Source organism: Polychytrium aggregatum (assembly GCF_025602895.1).
Source record: "Polychytrium aggregatum strain JEL109 chromosome Unknown BJ171scaffold_326, whole genome shotgun sequence".
Lineage (NCBI taxonomy): Eukaryota > Fungi > Chytridiomycota > Chytridiomycetes > Polychytriales > Polychytrium > Polychytrium aggregatum.
In genome coordinates, this window is record NW_026516528.1 from 11931 (window position 1) to 26320 (window position 14390).

General features: G+C 54.9%; 4 protein-coding genes across 4 annotated transcripts; 3 read left to right on the top strand and 1 right to left on the bottom strand.

Annotated features, from left to right (window-relative positions):
• Window positions 1–1331: 1331 nt before the first annotated feature.
• BJ171DRAFT_554006 (component of IIS longevity pathway SMK-1-domain-containing protein) lies at window positions 1332–6324 on the top strand. Its single transcript, XM_053113069.1, has 12 exons — window positions 1332–1703; window positions 1877–1979; window positions 2093–2218; window positions 2578–2696; window positions 2802–2898; window positions 3073–3150; window positions 3233–3614; window positions 3884–4317; window positions 4471–4653; window positions 4874–5043; window positions 5150–5289; window positions 5460–6324. Exons 1-12 carry the CDS (start codon window positions 1512–1514, stop codon window positions 6121–6123), a joined length of 2688 nt encoding a protein of 895 aa, XP_052961388.1. The 5' UTR covers window positions 1332–1511; the 3' UTR covers window positions 6124–6324.
• Window positions 6325–6896: 572 nt separating this feature from the next.
• Window positions 6897–9802, bottom strand: BJ171DRAFT_185960 (WD40-repeat-containing domain protein). Its single transcript, XM_053106123.1, has 6 exons — window positions 9429–9802; window positions 9042–9151; window positions 8742–8829; window positions 8080–8633; window positions 7245–7851; window positions 6897–7097 (listed from the first exon to the last, which is right to left on the bottom strand). Exons 1-6 carry the CDS (start codon window positions 9624–9626, stop codon window positions 6966–6968), a joined length of 1689 nt encoding a protein of 562 aa, XP_052961389.1. The 5' UTR covers window positions 9627–9802; the 3' UTR covers window positions 6897–6965.
• Window positions 9803–9966: 164 nt separating this feature from the next.
• Window positions 9967–11064, top strand: BJ171DRAFT_554009 (uncharacterized protein). The gene is made up of 2 exons (XM_053113070.1): window positions 9967–10027; window positions 10144–11064. Exons 1-2 carry the CDS (start codon window positions 9993–9995, stop codon window positions 10628–10630), a joined length of 522 nt encoding a protein of 173 aa, XP_052961390.1. The 5' UTR covers window positions 9967–9992; the 3' UTR covers window positions 10631–11064.
• BJ171DRAFT_185981 (TLD-domain-containing protein) lies at window positions 10639–13625 on the top strand. The gene is made up of 6 exons (XM_053106125.1): window positions 10639–11043; window positions 11190–11304; window positions 11407–11448; window positions 11673–12755; window positions 12955–13114; window positions 13362–13625. Exons 1-6 carry the CDS (start codon window positions 10987–10989, stop codon window positions 13501–13503), a joined length of 1599 nt encoding a protein of 532 aa, XP_052961391.1. The 5' UTR covers window positions 10639–10986; the 3' UTR covers window positions 13504–13625.
• Window positions 13626–14390: the final 765 nt, after the last annotated feature.

Consider the following 14390-nt stretch of genomic DNA (forward strand, 5'->3'; position numbering starts at 1 on the left):
AAGTTTGTGCGTCGAACCGATCACACCGAGACCATCGAGCCTCCTCCGACTGCCGAGCAGCGTATCCAGGCCCACATCGGTGACCCAGACCCCAACCGCACCACTTGGATTGGCATCGATCCTGGAGTCGGCTCCATCTTCACGGCGGTCATCCAAGCACCGGGCCACCAAGACGAGGTGGTCTCATTCTCCAACGGCCACTACCAGCACATGTGTGGCCATACGTCCAACACCAAGTGGCACAATATCATGAAGTATCGACTCAGCATCGAGACCTGGATGTCGACCACCCCCTCGCCCAAGGTGTCGTCCTCGGAGGCTTTCAAGGTCCATCTCACCCATGTCCTGCGACCGGAGCTGCGAGTGCAGCTCGACTTCCACCTTGGCAAGAAGACTCGTCACCATCGCTTCACGGGCCACAAGAGACGCCAAGTGGCCGTCGACAGGATGTGCAAGGCCGTCCTGAAGCACGCCCCGATACGGACCGATGTGGTGATCGCCTTTGGCAATGCATCATGGCGACAGGGCAAGGGCTATGCATCCAGCCCTCGGAGGCAGCGGTTTGCTCGGTACTTTGAGCAATTCGAGCACCACCGACGCCGTCCCAATCACCATCATGGAAGCGTCAAGGTAGTCTCGACGAACGAGTTCAACACCTCGCAGGTGTGCTCCAAGTGCCTGGAGCCAGTTCGGTTGGAAGGACTCGATGCGCCCAGTGTTGCGAATTCCCACTTTGTCAGGAGCTGCAAGAATCCCAGCTGCCGGACAGTGTGGAATCGCGACGTCAATGCGGCGCGCAACATGATCACAGTATGCAGGTCGATTGTGGAGATCGGAGAGCGACCGGCGGTCTTCACTCGGAGGCTGCCAAAGTGATCTGTTTTATTTCTTGTGGCTTTGCTTGACGCATGCCATCACATACTACATGTTCATGGAAACGGCTATATTGTCCCGTTTTTTTCTGAATATAGTGTATTTATTGGATTGACTGTAAGCGCAACTCACCCTGTCCACATCCAAAACTGCGGCGCACCGATGCCGCACAGCAGCCAGAAAGCGAGAACAGGCGGGTGGAGACTGCGGCCTCTCTGCCGGTCCTTGGGAGGGATCTCAGAGACCCGGGTGCCCGCTCTGCAAAACGGCTGCCCGGACGGGCAACATGCATATCCTGCTCGGCTGGACATGGCCGTGCTGTGCGGCAAGGAGCACCTCGGCCGTCCTCGCTGGCCCTCTTGCTCCGCGCTCTCGCTGTTTGTTCGGGCAACGTGCTCGGCCGTGTGTCACATAGAGCCCCCAGGCTCCTGGCGGCCCGGAGCGCTGCCGCTCTTCCTCTCGAGATCTCGAGGAGTTTGTCTTGGAATCTCTTGCCGTCAGCCCCGGGGGTGCCACCATCGCACACTCTCCGCTCCCCACCCCCATCGCCCAGTCCCTCGACTGCCGTGTTGTCTGGCCTGCCGCCCGAACCAGCTTCTCTATCTCGCCAATCTCGTCAACCTGCGTGCTGCGAAACGATGGACACCGCACCATCGGCCGCTGCACAGCCCTCATCGTCATCCTCGCCGCCGCCCGAAGCACCCTCAACGTCGTCGCCTCCGCCAGCGTCGCTGCTGCCCACCCGCAAGAGAGTCAAGGTCTACCAGCTTGATACCGAGGGTCAATGGATCGACAAGGGCACTGGCCATGTGGCCTGTGTCCTTGACCAGGTCAGCCCTCGTCTCGCCGATATGCCTGCCAGTCCTACGCAGGGTCGGCCGTCGCGCAGCAGACTCGCTGCTCTGTTGGGTTCGTCTGCGGCGACGATCCGTACCCAAAACGCCATTTGTCTGCCGGCTTGCGAGACTGATTCTGAGACGCCTCTTTGCTGCCGACAACACAGGAGCTGCATGGCATGTGTTTTCAGGTCAAATCGGAAGAAGATGCGTCCGTGGTTCTACTCTCAAGGATATCCCCCGACAGCGGTGTCTATCAGCGACAGCAAGGTTGCTTGTTTGGCCTGCCTCGTCGAGGCGGAACATGAGCGTGCACATCCGCATCGCACCAGAGAGCCTCGGCCGACACGCTTCTCACCGGCCTGTGCCATCCTCTGTGCTAGATACGCTGATTGTCTGGAGCGAACCAAGCGGCGAAGACTATGCTTTGAGCTTCCAAGAGGCACAAGGTTGCCAAGATATATGGGAAGAGCTGGAGGATATTCAGAGAACCCAGGAGAGATTGCCAGGTGGGGTTGCCGCTTGCATTCATCGACACTTTTGCGCACATGGCCGGTGCGAGCCGAGTCGATTTGCAGCAACAAACAGCCGCGATTTCTCTGTCTCTCTCTATCTCTCTGTCTCTCTCTATCTCTCTGTCTCTCTGTCTCTGTCTCACTCTATCTCTGTCTCTCTTTCGTTCGTTTGTCGATTTGATTCTGGTTTGTGCTTATCTTCTCCCTCTCTTCCATGATCTTATCTATGACTCTCATGGTCGGGATGCTTCGTATCCCGTCGCGCGGATCTGGCTCAACCTCCATTCGCACTTTTGTCGGCACAACCACGTATCTGCCTCGAAACGATATTGCTTTGCCGTACTCGGACATAGCCGCCACGTCTCTCCCCGACCCCACCTTGGGAAATCTCAAGGTCATCGAGTCTTTCCTCTTGCAGCACAACGGCACACCATACGGAAAGGAGTATCTTACTCAATCACTGTCAGAATCGGTATGAGGATTCCGAGCTGCCGCAATCCGGACTGCGCTATTGGAAGCTCTGAGCTGCTATTGCCATTGGATCCTGACATCCGCAACTTTCCATCATGACATCCAGCAATTCATTCAAAAACTCCTCCCGCTACTAAACGACTGTGAGGATCTCGAAAACACCGAAGACCTCTATTTACTTTCATCTATCATCCGGATCATCAGTAAGCCTTCAGGCATCTTGGCTCCTTGCGGGGTTGTTGTTGCCCATCGTCGTCTGTGCTTGAGCCCTCTGCAAGCGCAGATCTCCCTTAGGGCACCGACTCAGTTGCGAGCATTTCCATTAATAAGCCGGTCTCGCTCTCTGTGGTGCTATACGGTGCCCACTTTGATTTTAGTTTTCTTGAACGACAGCCATATTTATGAGACCATCTTGAGCGACGATGCATTCATGAACGTCATCGGAATTCTCGAGTGTAAGTATATAGCTATCGATCGGGTCCCTAACATAAAGCTCGTTTGTGGGCGCAATGCCAACTTAACCATCGTTCGAATCAGACGATCGCGACTTTCCGAACTCCAAAGCGAGCTACCGCGACTATCTCAACAACGACGCCAAGTTCAAGCAAGTCATCCCCATCAACAACCCCGAGATTGAAAGCAAGATCGTCCAGACATACAGAGTGACCTTTCTCAAGGACGTTGCCCTTGCTCGGCTCCTGGACGATGGGACTTTTTCGACCTTGAACTCGATGATTTTCTTCAACCACATCGATATTGTCTCGCACTTTTTGCAAAACGACGAGTTTCTCGACAAAATCTTTGCCATCCTCAACAGCGAAGACGAGCCCGACAAGAAGAAAGAAGTCATCATGTTCTTGCATGAACTCTGTGGAATCGCCAAGACCCTTCAGCCGATCAGCAGAAATGCGTTTTACAGGTCAGAGTTGGATACTATTGCGTGCAAGCCGTTGCTCTCGCGGCTTGGTGGCTCCCGGGCTTGCAGCTCTGGCTTCTGTTGCCCATATAGGATCGTGACACCTGCCGCTGATTCACTTGCCACCTTCACGCCTTTACTTCCTCGCTTTGTATGGGGGGGGGGTATCGTCATCGAGGAAACGAGCATTGCGCACCCGCGACTGCTTCTTGTGTTTTCTTCGAAAGCTCTAACCCGACTGCGCTCGACTGCTTTGGCACTTCATCATCCAGATCCCTGGCGCAACACGGATTGTTTTCGATATTCGAATATACCCTTGGGCACGATGACACCTCTGTTCGGCTGGCAGCCACAGCTATTCTCTCTAATATCCTCGATCACGACCCATCGCTGGTTCGCTCGTTTTGTCTGGCACAAGTCCGATCTCAGCAGCGCCCTCTGATCGACGTCATCATCGAACGGTTTGTCAGCGAGACCGACACTGGACTGCGTATGCAGATCTCGGAGATCATCAAAGTCCTCCTGGACACGGCCGGATCGGAAACCAACGGCGGCTTTGAGATGGCTGTCCGTAATGTGACAGGAGCAGGCGGAACGCCAAGCGCAGAGGCCGAGGAGTTCCTGGGGATTTTCTACGAAAGCTATATTTCCAAGCTGACTGCCCCGGTCCGCGACCTGGACACAAGCAGCTTGCCGAAGGTGACCAGTAAGTGATGATAGTAGACTCGTCGGATCTTGTCGCGGCGACGAGGAGACACATATACGAACATGCACTCTCTGTGGCGCATTAGCTCGTGCACCACGCGCAGCCGGACGGTCTGGCTAACTCACGATATTAATCCGGGCAACATCATCCTAGTCGATGAAACGGTCTTTTTTGAACTGGGTGAAAATCTGTCCTCGTTGTGTCACCACATTTGCGACTTGATTTGCTTTGCTGTCAAAAACCATTCCTATCGGAGCAAATACCACATTCTGGGCTCCAAGCTTCTCGACAAAGTCGGAAAGCTTCTGAAGGCCAAGGAAAGCTACATCCGTCTGTGTATGTATCGCTGTCATGCGGGGCCATGGCCGGGATGCAGCTTTATGCAATGCGTCAGAGTGCCTTGGCTGCTGTCCGATGAAAGCCCATTGATCACGCTATGGCAACGGCATTATTCGTCGAGTTATCGAGTCGCTTGATCGTCCCACTGTTCGGCGATCTGGTCAATCGGCCATCGGTTAACATATATGCCTCGCCACACCTGTCGCTCAACCAACAGCGGCGCTGAAAGTCTTTCGAACCTGTGTGGGGATGAAAGATGATTTCTACAATCGCTCGATGGTATCGTCCGAGACCTTCAAGCTCATCCTGACAGCGTTTGTGGAAACCAAGGCTCGTTACAATCTTCTGAATTCAGCATGCCTGGATCTGTTTGAATTTATTCGAAAGGTGTGGCTCCCGCATCGGACTGTGGCTGCGACGATTTTCGAATGAGCAATATGCGACCTCTGGCGGGGGGAGGCATCATCGGCTCACAGTCGATCTCTGTCCTCAGGAAAATATGAAGGTTCTGATCTGTCACGTGGTCGAGAATTACCGAAAATACTTTGACGACGTCGGCTACGTCTCTACCTTCACCAGTCTTGTGCAGAAATACGAGCAGCTACAAGAAGTGCAAAAGTCAGACGAGGACAGGTAAGGTGTTGATCTGGCAAAAGGAGTCCCGCTTTGGACGGCCAACCTGTCGAGCACAGGCATTCCGTCAGCTTGGGATGGCTGTGGTACTCCGCAAGTGAATCCAGAGCCTGTGGCGCCAGCTTGCTTACCGAATGTGCTTTTGTATTTACCCTGGCTGCTCTGTCCAGCGCCACCACGCCGAGCACCCTCAAACGGGATGGCTGGGAGAAACAAGAGGACGATGAGGCTTACTTCAACACCGATGACGACGATGATACGGAGAATACGGATGCCCAGGGCAATGCCTCGATACCAGAACAGGCCCTCGAAAGCACGGCCGACAGTAGTGGTAACAACGGCTCGCTCGTTCCAAAGAGTGCTGACGCCCCGAAGCCACCGTCTGTCCTGCGCAAAATCGAGTTTGTGAAGGAAGGTTCATCGGTAGTTGCCCCGCCCAAGCTGGTTGACTATCCAGATGACGATGACTCGGATGAGGAGGATCTGATATCGTCCAAGCGAAGAATCACTCCGAAGCGCAAGGGCTCGCTCGTCTTTAACGTTCACAAGAAAGCGCCAAGTCCAATCAACACCTCATCCATTGAGCCGGGACAAAACGACGGCTTACCAAGCGACACTGCTGCGATTTCGGCCTCAAAACGAGGGCACGGCGCACTAGAATCCCCCGATCGAGCGCATCCGGCTCCCGGAAACAGCCTTCCTGAAGTTGAGCCTGCTGGTGCAGTTCCGCCGACAACCACCGATACGGCGCTCAGTAGCTTACCAGATACCGAAAACACACCGCTGCAAGTGCAAGGGAACACCGAAATTCGTAAAAAGGTCAAGTTCTCATAGAGCCCGGTGCGGCGGAGATGCTGTGAAGCAGCTGGATATAGTCTGAGGGAGAGAAAACAAACAAACAAACAAACAAACAAATCCATCCACACGCTTCACAAACGAGTCCCTCTGATGCAGCCACAACCATGCTCCCGCTTGGGACTATACTATGATACTGCGGCGATGGTGGTGGGAGGGAGGGGGACTGCGCTGGTGGTATCCCTTCTAGAAACGAAGAAGCACCAACGTGAGGAAGCCACATGTCCGTCGGTTTGATCCAGATCATGATCCTCTGTAGCGGTCGCTGATCTCGCCAACAAATTCTCGTGGCTAGATAGTCGCAGCTGTGCGATTGCTCCCTGTTATCGTCGACGATCAAAACACTGTCGTTGGTCCGGGTAATTTGGCTAGGAGCCAACGGCTTGGATACGCCACGCAGTGATGTTGCACGGGGAGATCAATAGCCAGCCCTTCGTCGTCGATGATGCGCTGCATCGTTTATTGAGAACCGTATGGGACACTGGCCACCTCATTGGTGATTCAGGCCAGTCGTCTCCGGTTGGATCAGTCCACAGCCTCTTGCCCGCCCATGAACGAGCCGCTCAGATGCATAGCCCCCCCCCCGTCGAGCTTCCGCGGCTGGACGGCCGTTTGTGGATCGTCGTTGTGAATGATGAGCGTGCGTACCCAGTCGATAACAGCAACGATCAAAAGCAAGAGTAGAGGGACACGTCGTGCTTCATTCTGTGGGGATTGTATTCTAGCTCCTCCAGCGCTTCGCGCAGCTTCCAATCACCGATCTAGCAATAAAGTCTGACGGCAGCAACGCGGAAGACAGGCGTCTGGCCGTTGGCCATGGTCTAGATCTTGGCTTTCTTGGCAAAGCGGGCAAGCGGATCATATGACTTTTCCGGTTCGGCCTCGCCGCGCTGTCGCTTGATATTGGCAGCGCGCTCTTGCTTTTCCTTCTCAAGTCTCTCGCGTAGTTTCGTCTGAGAAGAATTATAAAGTTCAGCATCTAATGCACATGGCCCAAAGCAACCCAATCGGTATAGAGGCTGGGGACAAGCTTAGCTTGGCGGTGTGGGTTGCTCCAGAATATCTGGGCTGGCATCGGCAGCTCCTTTCGCACAGCTTACCTTGTTTCCATCAATCACATTGGTCTGTTTGCGCAAGTACCGCCTCATGGACGACGACTTGCCTCGCTTTTTCAGTTTGGGCTGGAACTTCTCCTGGGGATGGTTGGCCTCGTACTCAAGTCGTTGCTCCTCCACAATGACCTCTTTGGGGGCGCGATCGACGGCGCCGACAAAGTTGGGATTCAGGGCAATGGTCTCGGGCTGGAGCTTGTCCAGCAGGCTGTGGACTTCCGACTCTTGTCGCTGCTTCTTTGTTTGGTAGGGGTTTGCTTCGAAGGTGTCAAAGTTGGGCTCGCCTGATCCTGGAATGACGATGCTCGAGATGCCCCTGCTGTGTCCGATACCGAGCACATCTTCATATGGGCAAAAGTTGAGATCCTGGACGACCGAGCCTGGCATCAAGTGGGTCATGTACGGCGCCTTTTGCTTTGTGATAAAGGCGTCTTTCCAGACTTGGATGTTGGGTCCGTAGCCCACAGCCAGCAAGCCCTTCTGACTGATGCTGAGTGTGGATGCCGGCGTGGCTGTAAAATACTCGTTTAGGCACTTGTATGTCCGAATATCCCAGATCTTCATTTGTCCATCCAGGCCAGAGGTGGCCATATAGCTAGGGTGCAGTAGCAGCGAGTGAGTGCGTCCAAGTTAGTTGATCAACACCCACACTTGGCCATAGGTTGCCGGGATTCGCCCTGGATACCATACGCGAACAGCCACAACAGCCACAAGACAAGCAACGGCATCGGCTTATCCTGACCCAGGATTAGCGACCACAGCGCCAACACAGCAACCCAGCTCCACAAAAGTCCAGATCGGCAGCTCGCAAACAAATACTCACTATCCGCCGCGATCGACTGCAATTGCTTGAACCGGGCCCTTATGGCACAGCATCTTGACCAAAGGTTCGCTCATCGTCGGCGACCACATCGTCACAGTGCCATTTGAGTGACCCAGAGTCATGATTCCGTTGTACGGATTTTGCGCCAGGGCATTGCAAGGCCCGAGCTTAGTCCGCCATTCAGCCACGAGCTTGCCAGTCGAAGTATCCTGATACAGAATCCAGCCCGGGGTTCCCACCGACACCAATAGAAAGTGGTACGGCAAGAAATCGAGCTTGTTGACGTCGATGTGCTTGCGCAGACAGTGGATTTCGAGGCCGGTGTTGTCATAGATGTATGTGTACTTTTTCTGAGCCACAGCAAACATGGTCTCGTTGTGAAGCCACTTGACGTCCCGAACGGTTTCTTTCAAATGAAGTTCGCAGCCAAGACGTCCTGTTTTCCAATCAAAGGTGGCCACATGGCCTTTTCGGCCTCCGATTAAAATGTGTCGGCCGTTGCGAGTGTAGTCCATAGCATAGGGGCCAAAGTCGGGGAGCTGCAAATCAAACATCTGCGTGTCGAGACATTGGTTAGAAATTTGGTCATCGGCTCGTTTATGACGACAGCGTGCCTACAGACACGGTCTCTTGACAGAGACAGCCAATATTGCTTCGTGTACCTTTGCAGAGGTGTTGATGTCTACGTGCTTGGAGATCTCGTCCTGTGTGAACTTGAAGGTTCGCTCCATCCCTTCGGCCTCGAGGTAGCTGTGGGAGAATGGCGATGCTCCAATGATCAGAACGAAGCATGGTGACGATTTGTTGGGCCCAGGAAGCTCACCGCCGACTTGGTCGTCATGGGGGGTGCACACCAAATTTGGCCACCTGGGTCCTTCCCTGAAACGCCGATTGCTGTGGGCACCAAGCAGATCGCGCAAAGCTTGCATCGGGTCACCGGACTTCGGCTATAGTGCACGTACCCAGCCTCCTCTGGCAGCAGCAGCTCGGACTGAGCAGCTTTGATTGACGCATCTTCGAATCGCTTGAAAGTCTTCTTGAGCGTACCCTTCAGCTTGCGATCTTCGATATTCTGGCAGTTCCCAAAAAGACATCCCGTAAGTACAGCAAGCCATGCCAGGACAGCGCTGCATCTGCAGCAGAGTGCGACAGTCGGCCAGCCAGTCAAGCTTGGCTGCAGCCCGGTCTTCGCAGTTCCGTACAGCCAGCGTGAGTAGATGCATGGCGTATGCGCGGCATGAGGGCTCTGCATTTCACATCGAGAATTATGCCTCATGCTCTTCCAGGCGACCCTGCTTTTCTTTGTAGCGCTGTTGCCGACGGAGCCCGTCGAATTAGGCCAACCCTACCTTGAGCGGGAGGGCGTGGGGCGTTGGGTTTCGATCGTATTTCTTGGACGCTTGAAGGTGTCGATTGGGCTTGGGCTGGGCCTTTACATCCCTCTTCTGTTTGGGGGGTTGGCTGCCCTTGGCTTTGGGGCTCGCCTCTGGCTGCGATCCAAAGGATTTGCGTCCAGACGAGGGACGGCTGTCTTTGGCGTCGGACATGGATGCCGTGGGTATGCGGTGCTGTGCGAGGAGGGGGCTACTTGTTGGTTCAGGCTCTCGGGCGTGCAGCACTCGGTCTTGCTCTGACGCTGCCTGGTTCTGCCTGGCTCTGCCTGGTTCTGCCTGGTTCTGCTTGATGTTGCTTGATGTTGCCTGATGCCGATCTCGTATCGTCCCGCACCACAGTCCCCACAACAGAAAAAAATCACACCCAAATGAATTTCATTTTGCTGCTCGGTGCTGGCCAATGGCGTTGCGCGCCGGCATAAACCACGTGCGCGAAACTCCGACTCGGCCAGGGCCAGGGCCCAGCCAACAAGCAACCCACATTCTGCCTGCAACCTGGACAACTGCCGTGCCGCAACCATGAGCGATAAAAGCAAGTCCAGTTACAACTTCAGGTGCGCATCGTTCACCCAGTGTGCAAGACACTTGTCCCGGTCGCATCTCGGGCTGGCGCTTGCCCGCCGTCTCGAAGGGCTAAACCCGCCGCCTTCGCCCTCACCACTCCAAACAGACAGAGCCTGTCCTTCCAGGCAGACGTGCCAGACTTTCTGAAAAAGCTGCACGGCCAGGCGTCTTTGAGACCCGAGACCACCGGAATTCTAACCAAAAACAGCAAGCCGGTCCCTCAAGCCTTGGAGGATGACGCCGACGATGACGGCCCGGCATACCCAGACGCCGAGGATGAGAAGCCACAGTACGTGCTTGAGAAGGGTATAACGGACCTCGAAGTTGAGCGTGAGCTTGGTCAAGACATTCTTGCGGCCCTGCGAGAGGACAAGCCGGATCCGGGCGAGACACAGCGTACTGGTGGCTCCGCCGGTGATCCATCCAGGCCCGGCGGCAGGGTCTCTGAGACCAAAACATCCAGCCTCGGGGTCAAATCAAACAAGATTCTGGAAAAGAAAAAGAAGATGGATGCAAAAAAGAAGGATCTACTCAAGGGTGTCAAGCAGGTCAAGAACAAAGCGCTGCTATCCTTTGACGACGATGAAGCATAGATCCAGCCGCCAGGCCGATGGCAGTGGCGTTGGCCGGCCACGGCTTGCCTCTCCCCTTCCCCACAGGATTGATTGGACTTTGATGTACAAAACCAACAATGGCTTTGATCCTCTGTCAGACTGTGAGATCGGAGCCTCTTCCCCGCCAGCAATTCCCACCGACGACAGCGGGCCCTTCGCCGATGCCTATCCTTGGGGAGCTGGCCACTGTCCGCTTCGGAGATTCTTTGCTCGCTCCAAACCCAAACAGACCCGAATAGATAGCCCTATTCCGCAATTGCCACGTCTGAGCTATCCAAAGATCATTTCCTGAATAGTCTGTTGGTTTGCGTTTGAGAGTTGATCAACAACGAGAAATGCCAAACCCTGCCTGGGTGAACCTGAGAACCTACGAGGCCGATCCTCCATTTGCAGTAAATGCTCGCTATCTCCTCTCCCGCTGACGACCCAACCGTTGCAATCAGCAAAGAGGCTCTCGGTTTCCCAGAGCACATGTGCAATGACTGATACGGCTCGGCCTTAGCAGCAAGCTCACTGGCGTGCTTTCTCGTGTCGCCAGGGCTGGGAAGCTGAATGGGACGACCAGAAACTCGAGCGACTCTATCGGAGCGACAACCTCGGCGACACCAAGCTCAAGAAGATGGTGCGGAGAGGAATCCCGGACTCGCTGCGAGGTAGCCGCCTGAGCCATGCGTACATAGCTGCCCCTATGCTGCAGCTTGGTGAGCCAGGGCTTCGAATCGATTACGGCAGCGTCTGAACATTCTCGTCCATAGGCCATGTCTATGCAAAGCTACTGAAGCTCGGCGAGCTCGATGGTAAGTACATTTCAGGTGAAACAGTCTCTTCCCCTGACAGCCCTCCCCCCTGCCTCTGCATAGCTGCTTCATCCAGATCCATATCCAGACCCATATCCAGATCCAGACCCATATCTAGATCCAGAGATGCAAGCTCGTTCCCATAGCCGGATGGGCGCGTGCCTGTGGCAAGTCCTGTCCATTTCCCTCACTGCTGATGATATTCCTCCGGGTACTTGATCCAGAGCATGACCGGAACTTTGAGATTGCAAAAATGCGGGTGTACGGCGAAGGAGCCATGACCGACAATCCGATCGCACCGACCTTTGGCGGCCGCTCGTTTCGGTACAAGTTGAGCCTGAACAACGCTGGACGCACTCAGATGGAACACATCCTTTGCATCCTGGCCTACGACTTTCCGAATCTAGAATACTGTCCGTTCGTGCCGGCGCTGACGGCCATGCTTTGTCACCACATGAACTCTGCCGACGATGCCCTCGGCGCCATGGTGTGCATAGTGCGCAAATCGCTCGGAGAGACTCTCGTGACGGCGCGGAAAGGCGTCTCGGATCGATGGGAGTTTTTCCCGACATATCGAAAGGAGGTCAAACTCATGTCACGGGCTTTTGGGAACATGCTCTACAAGTGCCTGCCCAAGGTTCACGCCAAGTTAGTCGAGCTACAAGAGAGAGACGAGAGCCCCATTTGGAGCTCGTGGCTATCGGATATGCTCGCTGATGTTCTGCCTCAACCGATCCTGTGGCGGCTCTTGGATGACTTCCTGGTCGAGGGCTACAAGCCGCTCTTTCGGTTCTGCGCCGCCCTGCTCAAAATTTACCAGGGCCAGATTATGGAAGCGCAGACTTCTCAGCAGGTGCTGGCCTTTCTGACGCCGCACAACATCCTCTGTTCGGCCAACGAGGTAGCCGAAGAGGCTTGGATGGTCAAGTTTGATCGGGCGAACATCACCAAAATGCTTGTCCACCACCGGAGCCTTACAGCAATCAGCATATCGGACGACTTGCATGAGATACAGTACAAGTATCAGCGGGCTACTCCGCGCCTCAAGGAAACGAGCAGCATTCTGGATGAAGACCACTGGATTGCAGTGTGGTCGTGGATTCCTCCAGCGCAGCGGGTTGTGGATGTCGAGCTGCTCTTTACGACATCACGCCATGGCTATCATATATCCACCCTGTTTCATAGTGCCAGTGACATCAAGCCCACTCTCCTTGTCGTCAAGACCTCAACCGGCGAGATCTTTGGAGCCTACATTTCGTCAGAGTGGCCTACCTCCCACGACCAACAGGGAAGATTTTCTGGAAACGGTAGGTTTGAGCCAGAGTCCTTGGGTTGTCTTCATGTCTCGACCCTTGGCCCAATGGCCGAGCTTGGCATGCATCCGCGATGGCAATTTTTGCTTCGCGGTGTTGATGGTTGCGTTTGAAATAGCTCTTTCGACGACAAGATCTTCTGTGGCTGGCTGTATGACTCTCATCCCGCTGTCACTTGTCTGATCACCCATAGGCGAGTCGTTTCTGTTTATGCTGGAGCCACGAGCCAAGATGTATCCTTGGGTCGGTCGGGATATAGAGTTCATGGACGCTATCGAGCGAGAGATTGTCCAGAGCCAGGCATCCATGTTCATCATGGCCACTCGCAAGGATCTATCCATCGGGGCTGGCGGGTAAGGATGTTGCCGTGCGATCCACCCATAACATGCACATCCCGGATTGCTGGCCATGATCGTAACAGGCTGGCCATGGTCGTGACAGGCTGGCCGTGGTCGTAACAGGCTGGCCATGGTCGTAACAGGCTGGCCATGGTCGTAACAGGCTGGCCATGGTCGTAACAGGCTGGTCGTGTGTGTGGGCATCGCCGTGCCACATTCCCATGCTCATCCGCCCCATCCGTTGTTTGATCGCCTAACGCAGGGGCGAAATTGGATTGTATTTGGACGAGACCCTTCAAAGGGGAAGCACTGGCCCGTGCATGACCTTCGGCAACGACCCTCTCACCGGTTCAAATGCCCGATTCTTCGAGACCCACAGCGTCGAGCTCTTTGCTTTCCTCTGAAGAAGTGGCATTGCCCAGCGCAAGCAAATGAAAACGGGGCATCCTGTTTCGTCACCCACCAGCTAGCATTTGGGATGTGCACGGCAATATACTCATAATGACTATCTACCCTTGGAAGCAGGGCAAGATGTGCCTCCAGTCTTTGCCCTCTGTGAACATCGCAACCCAGCAACGCCAATTCAGTCTCACAAAAAGACTCCATCGCTTGAGTCGATCCGAGTGGGCGCTGCATTGACTTCTGCACCTAGCGAGGACGTTGGAGGCACAGACTCTGGGGGAGCGGGGGCAGAGGAACGGACAGCAGGCCCAACGATCTCGCCGAGGCAGTCTTCAGATCGATGGGGCCCCGATAGCTGCATGATCTTGAGCTCGATGGCTTTGATTGCCTTGCTCTGACGGTCAATGACAGCAATATTCTCCGAGATGGCCTATGGTGAGCATTGGCGCAATAGGGACAGAGATGTTGTTTCGATGCGTGAGCCGGCGTACCATCGATCGTACACCCCATCCGATCATCGGCATGGGAATGCAGACAACGGCTTGCACAATCGCAGATTGTAAGGCCAGTCCGCATCGCCCCTCCTTCCTCTGGCCACAGAGAGCTCAAACCTCCAAGAAATCTGGGTCGGTCTCGTCTGCTTCCCGCATCTCCTCGTTCGACTTGAAAAGAAAGGCCACCGAACGCTTCAGCCGCTCACGCTCGTTGTGCAGATAAGCGAGATCGTCTGCGACCGCTTCTGGCAGCGAATAGAGCGCCGAGCTGCGATCTTGTTGAGGGTCGGTCGTGGGCCCCGATGGCCGCGGGGTGAAGTAGATTCCTGGCTGGATCTCCATGGCCGAGTCGATGATCGGCAACGGGCGATTCGGACGAGTGTTTTGGCAGGAAA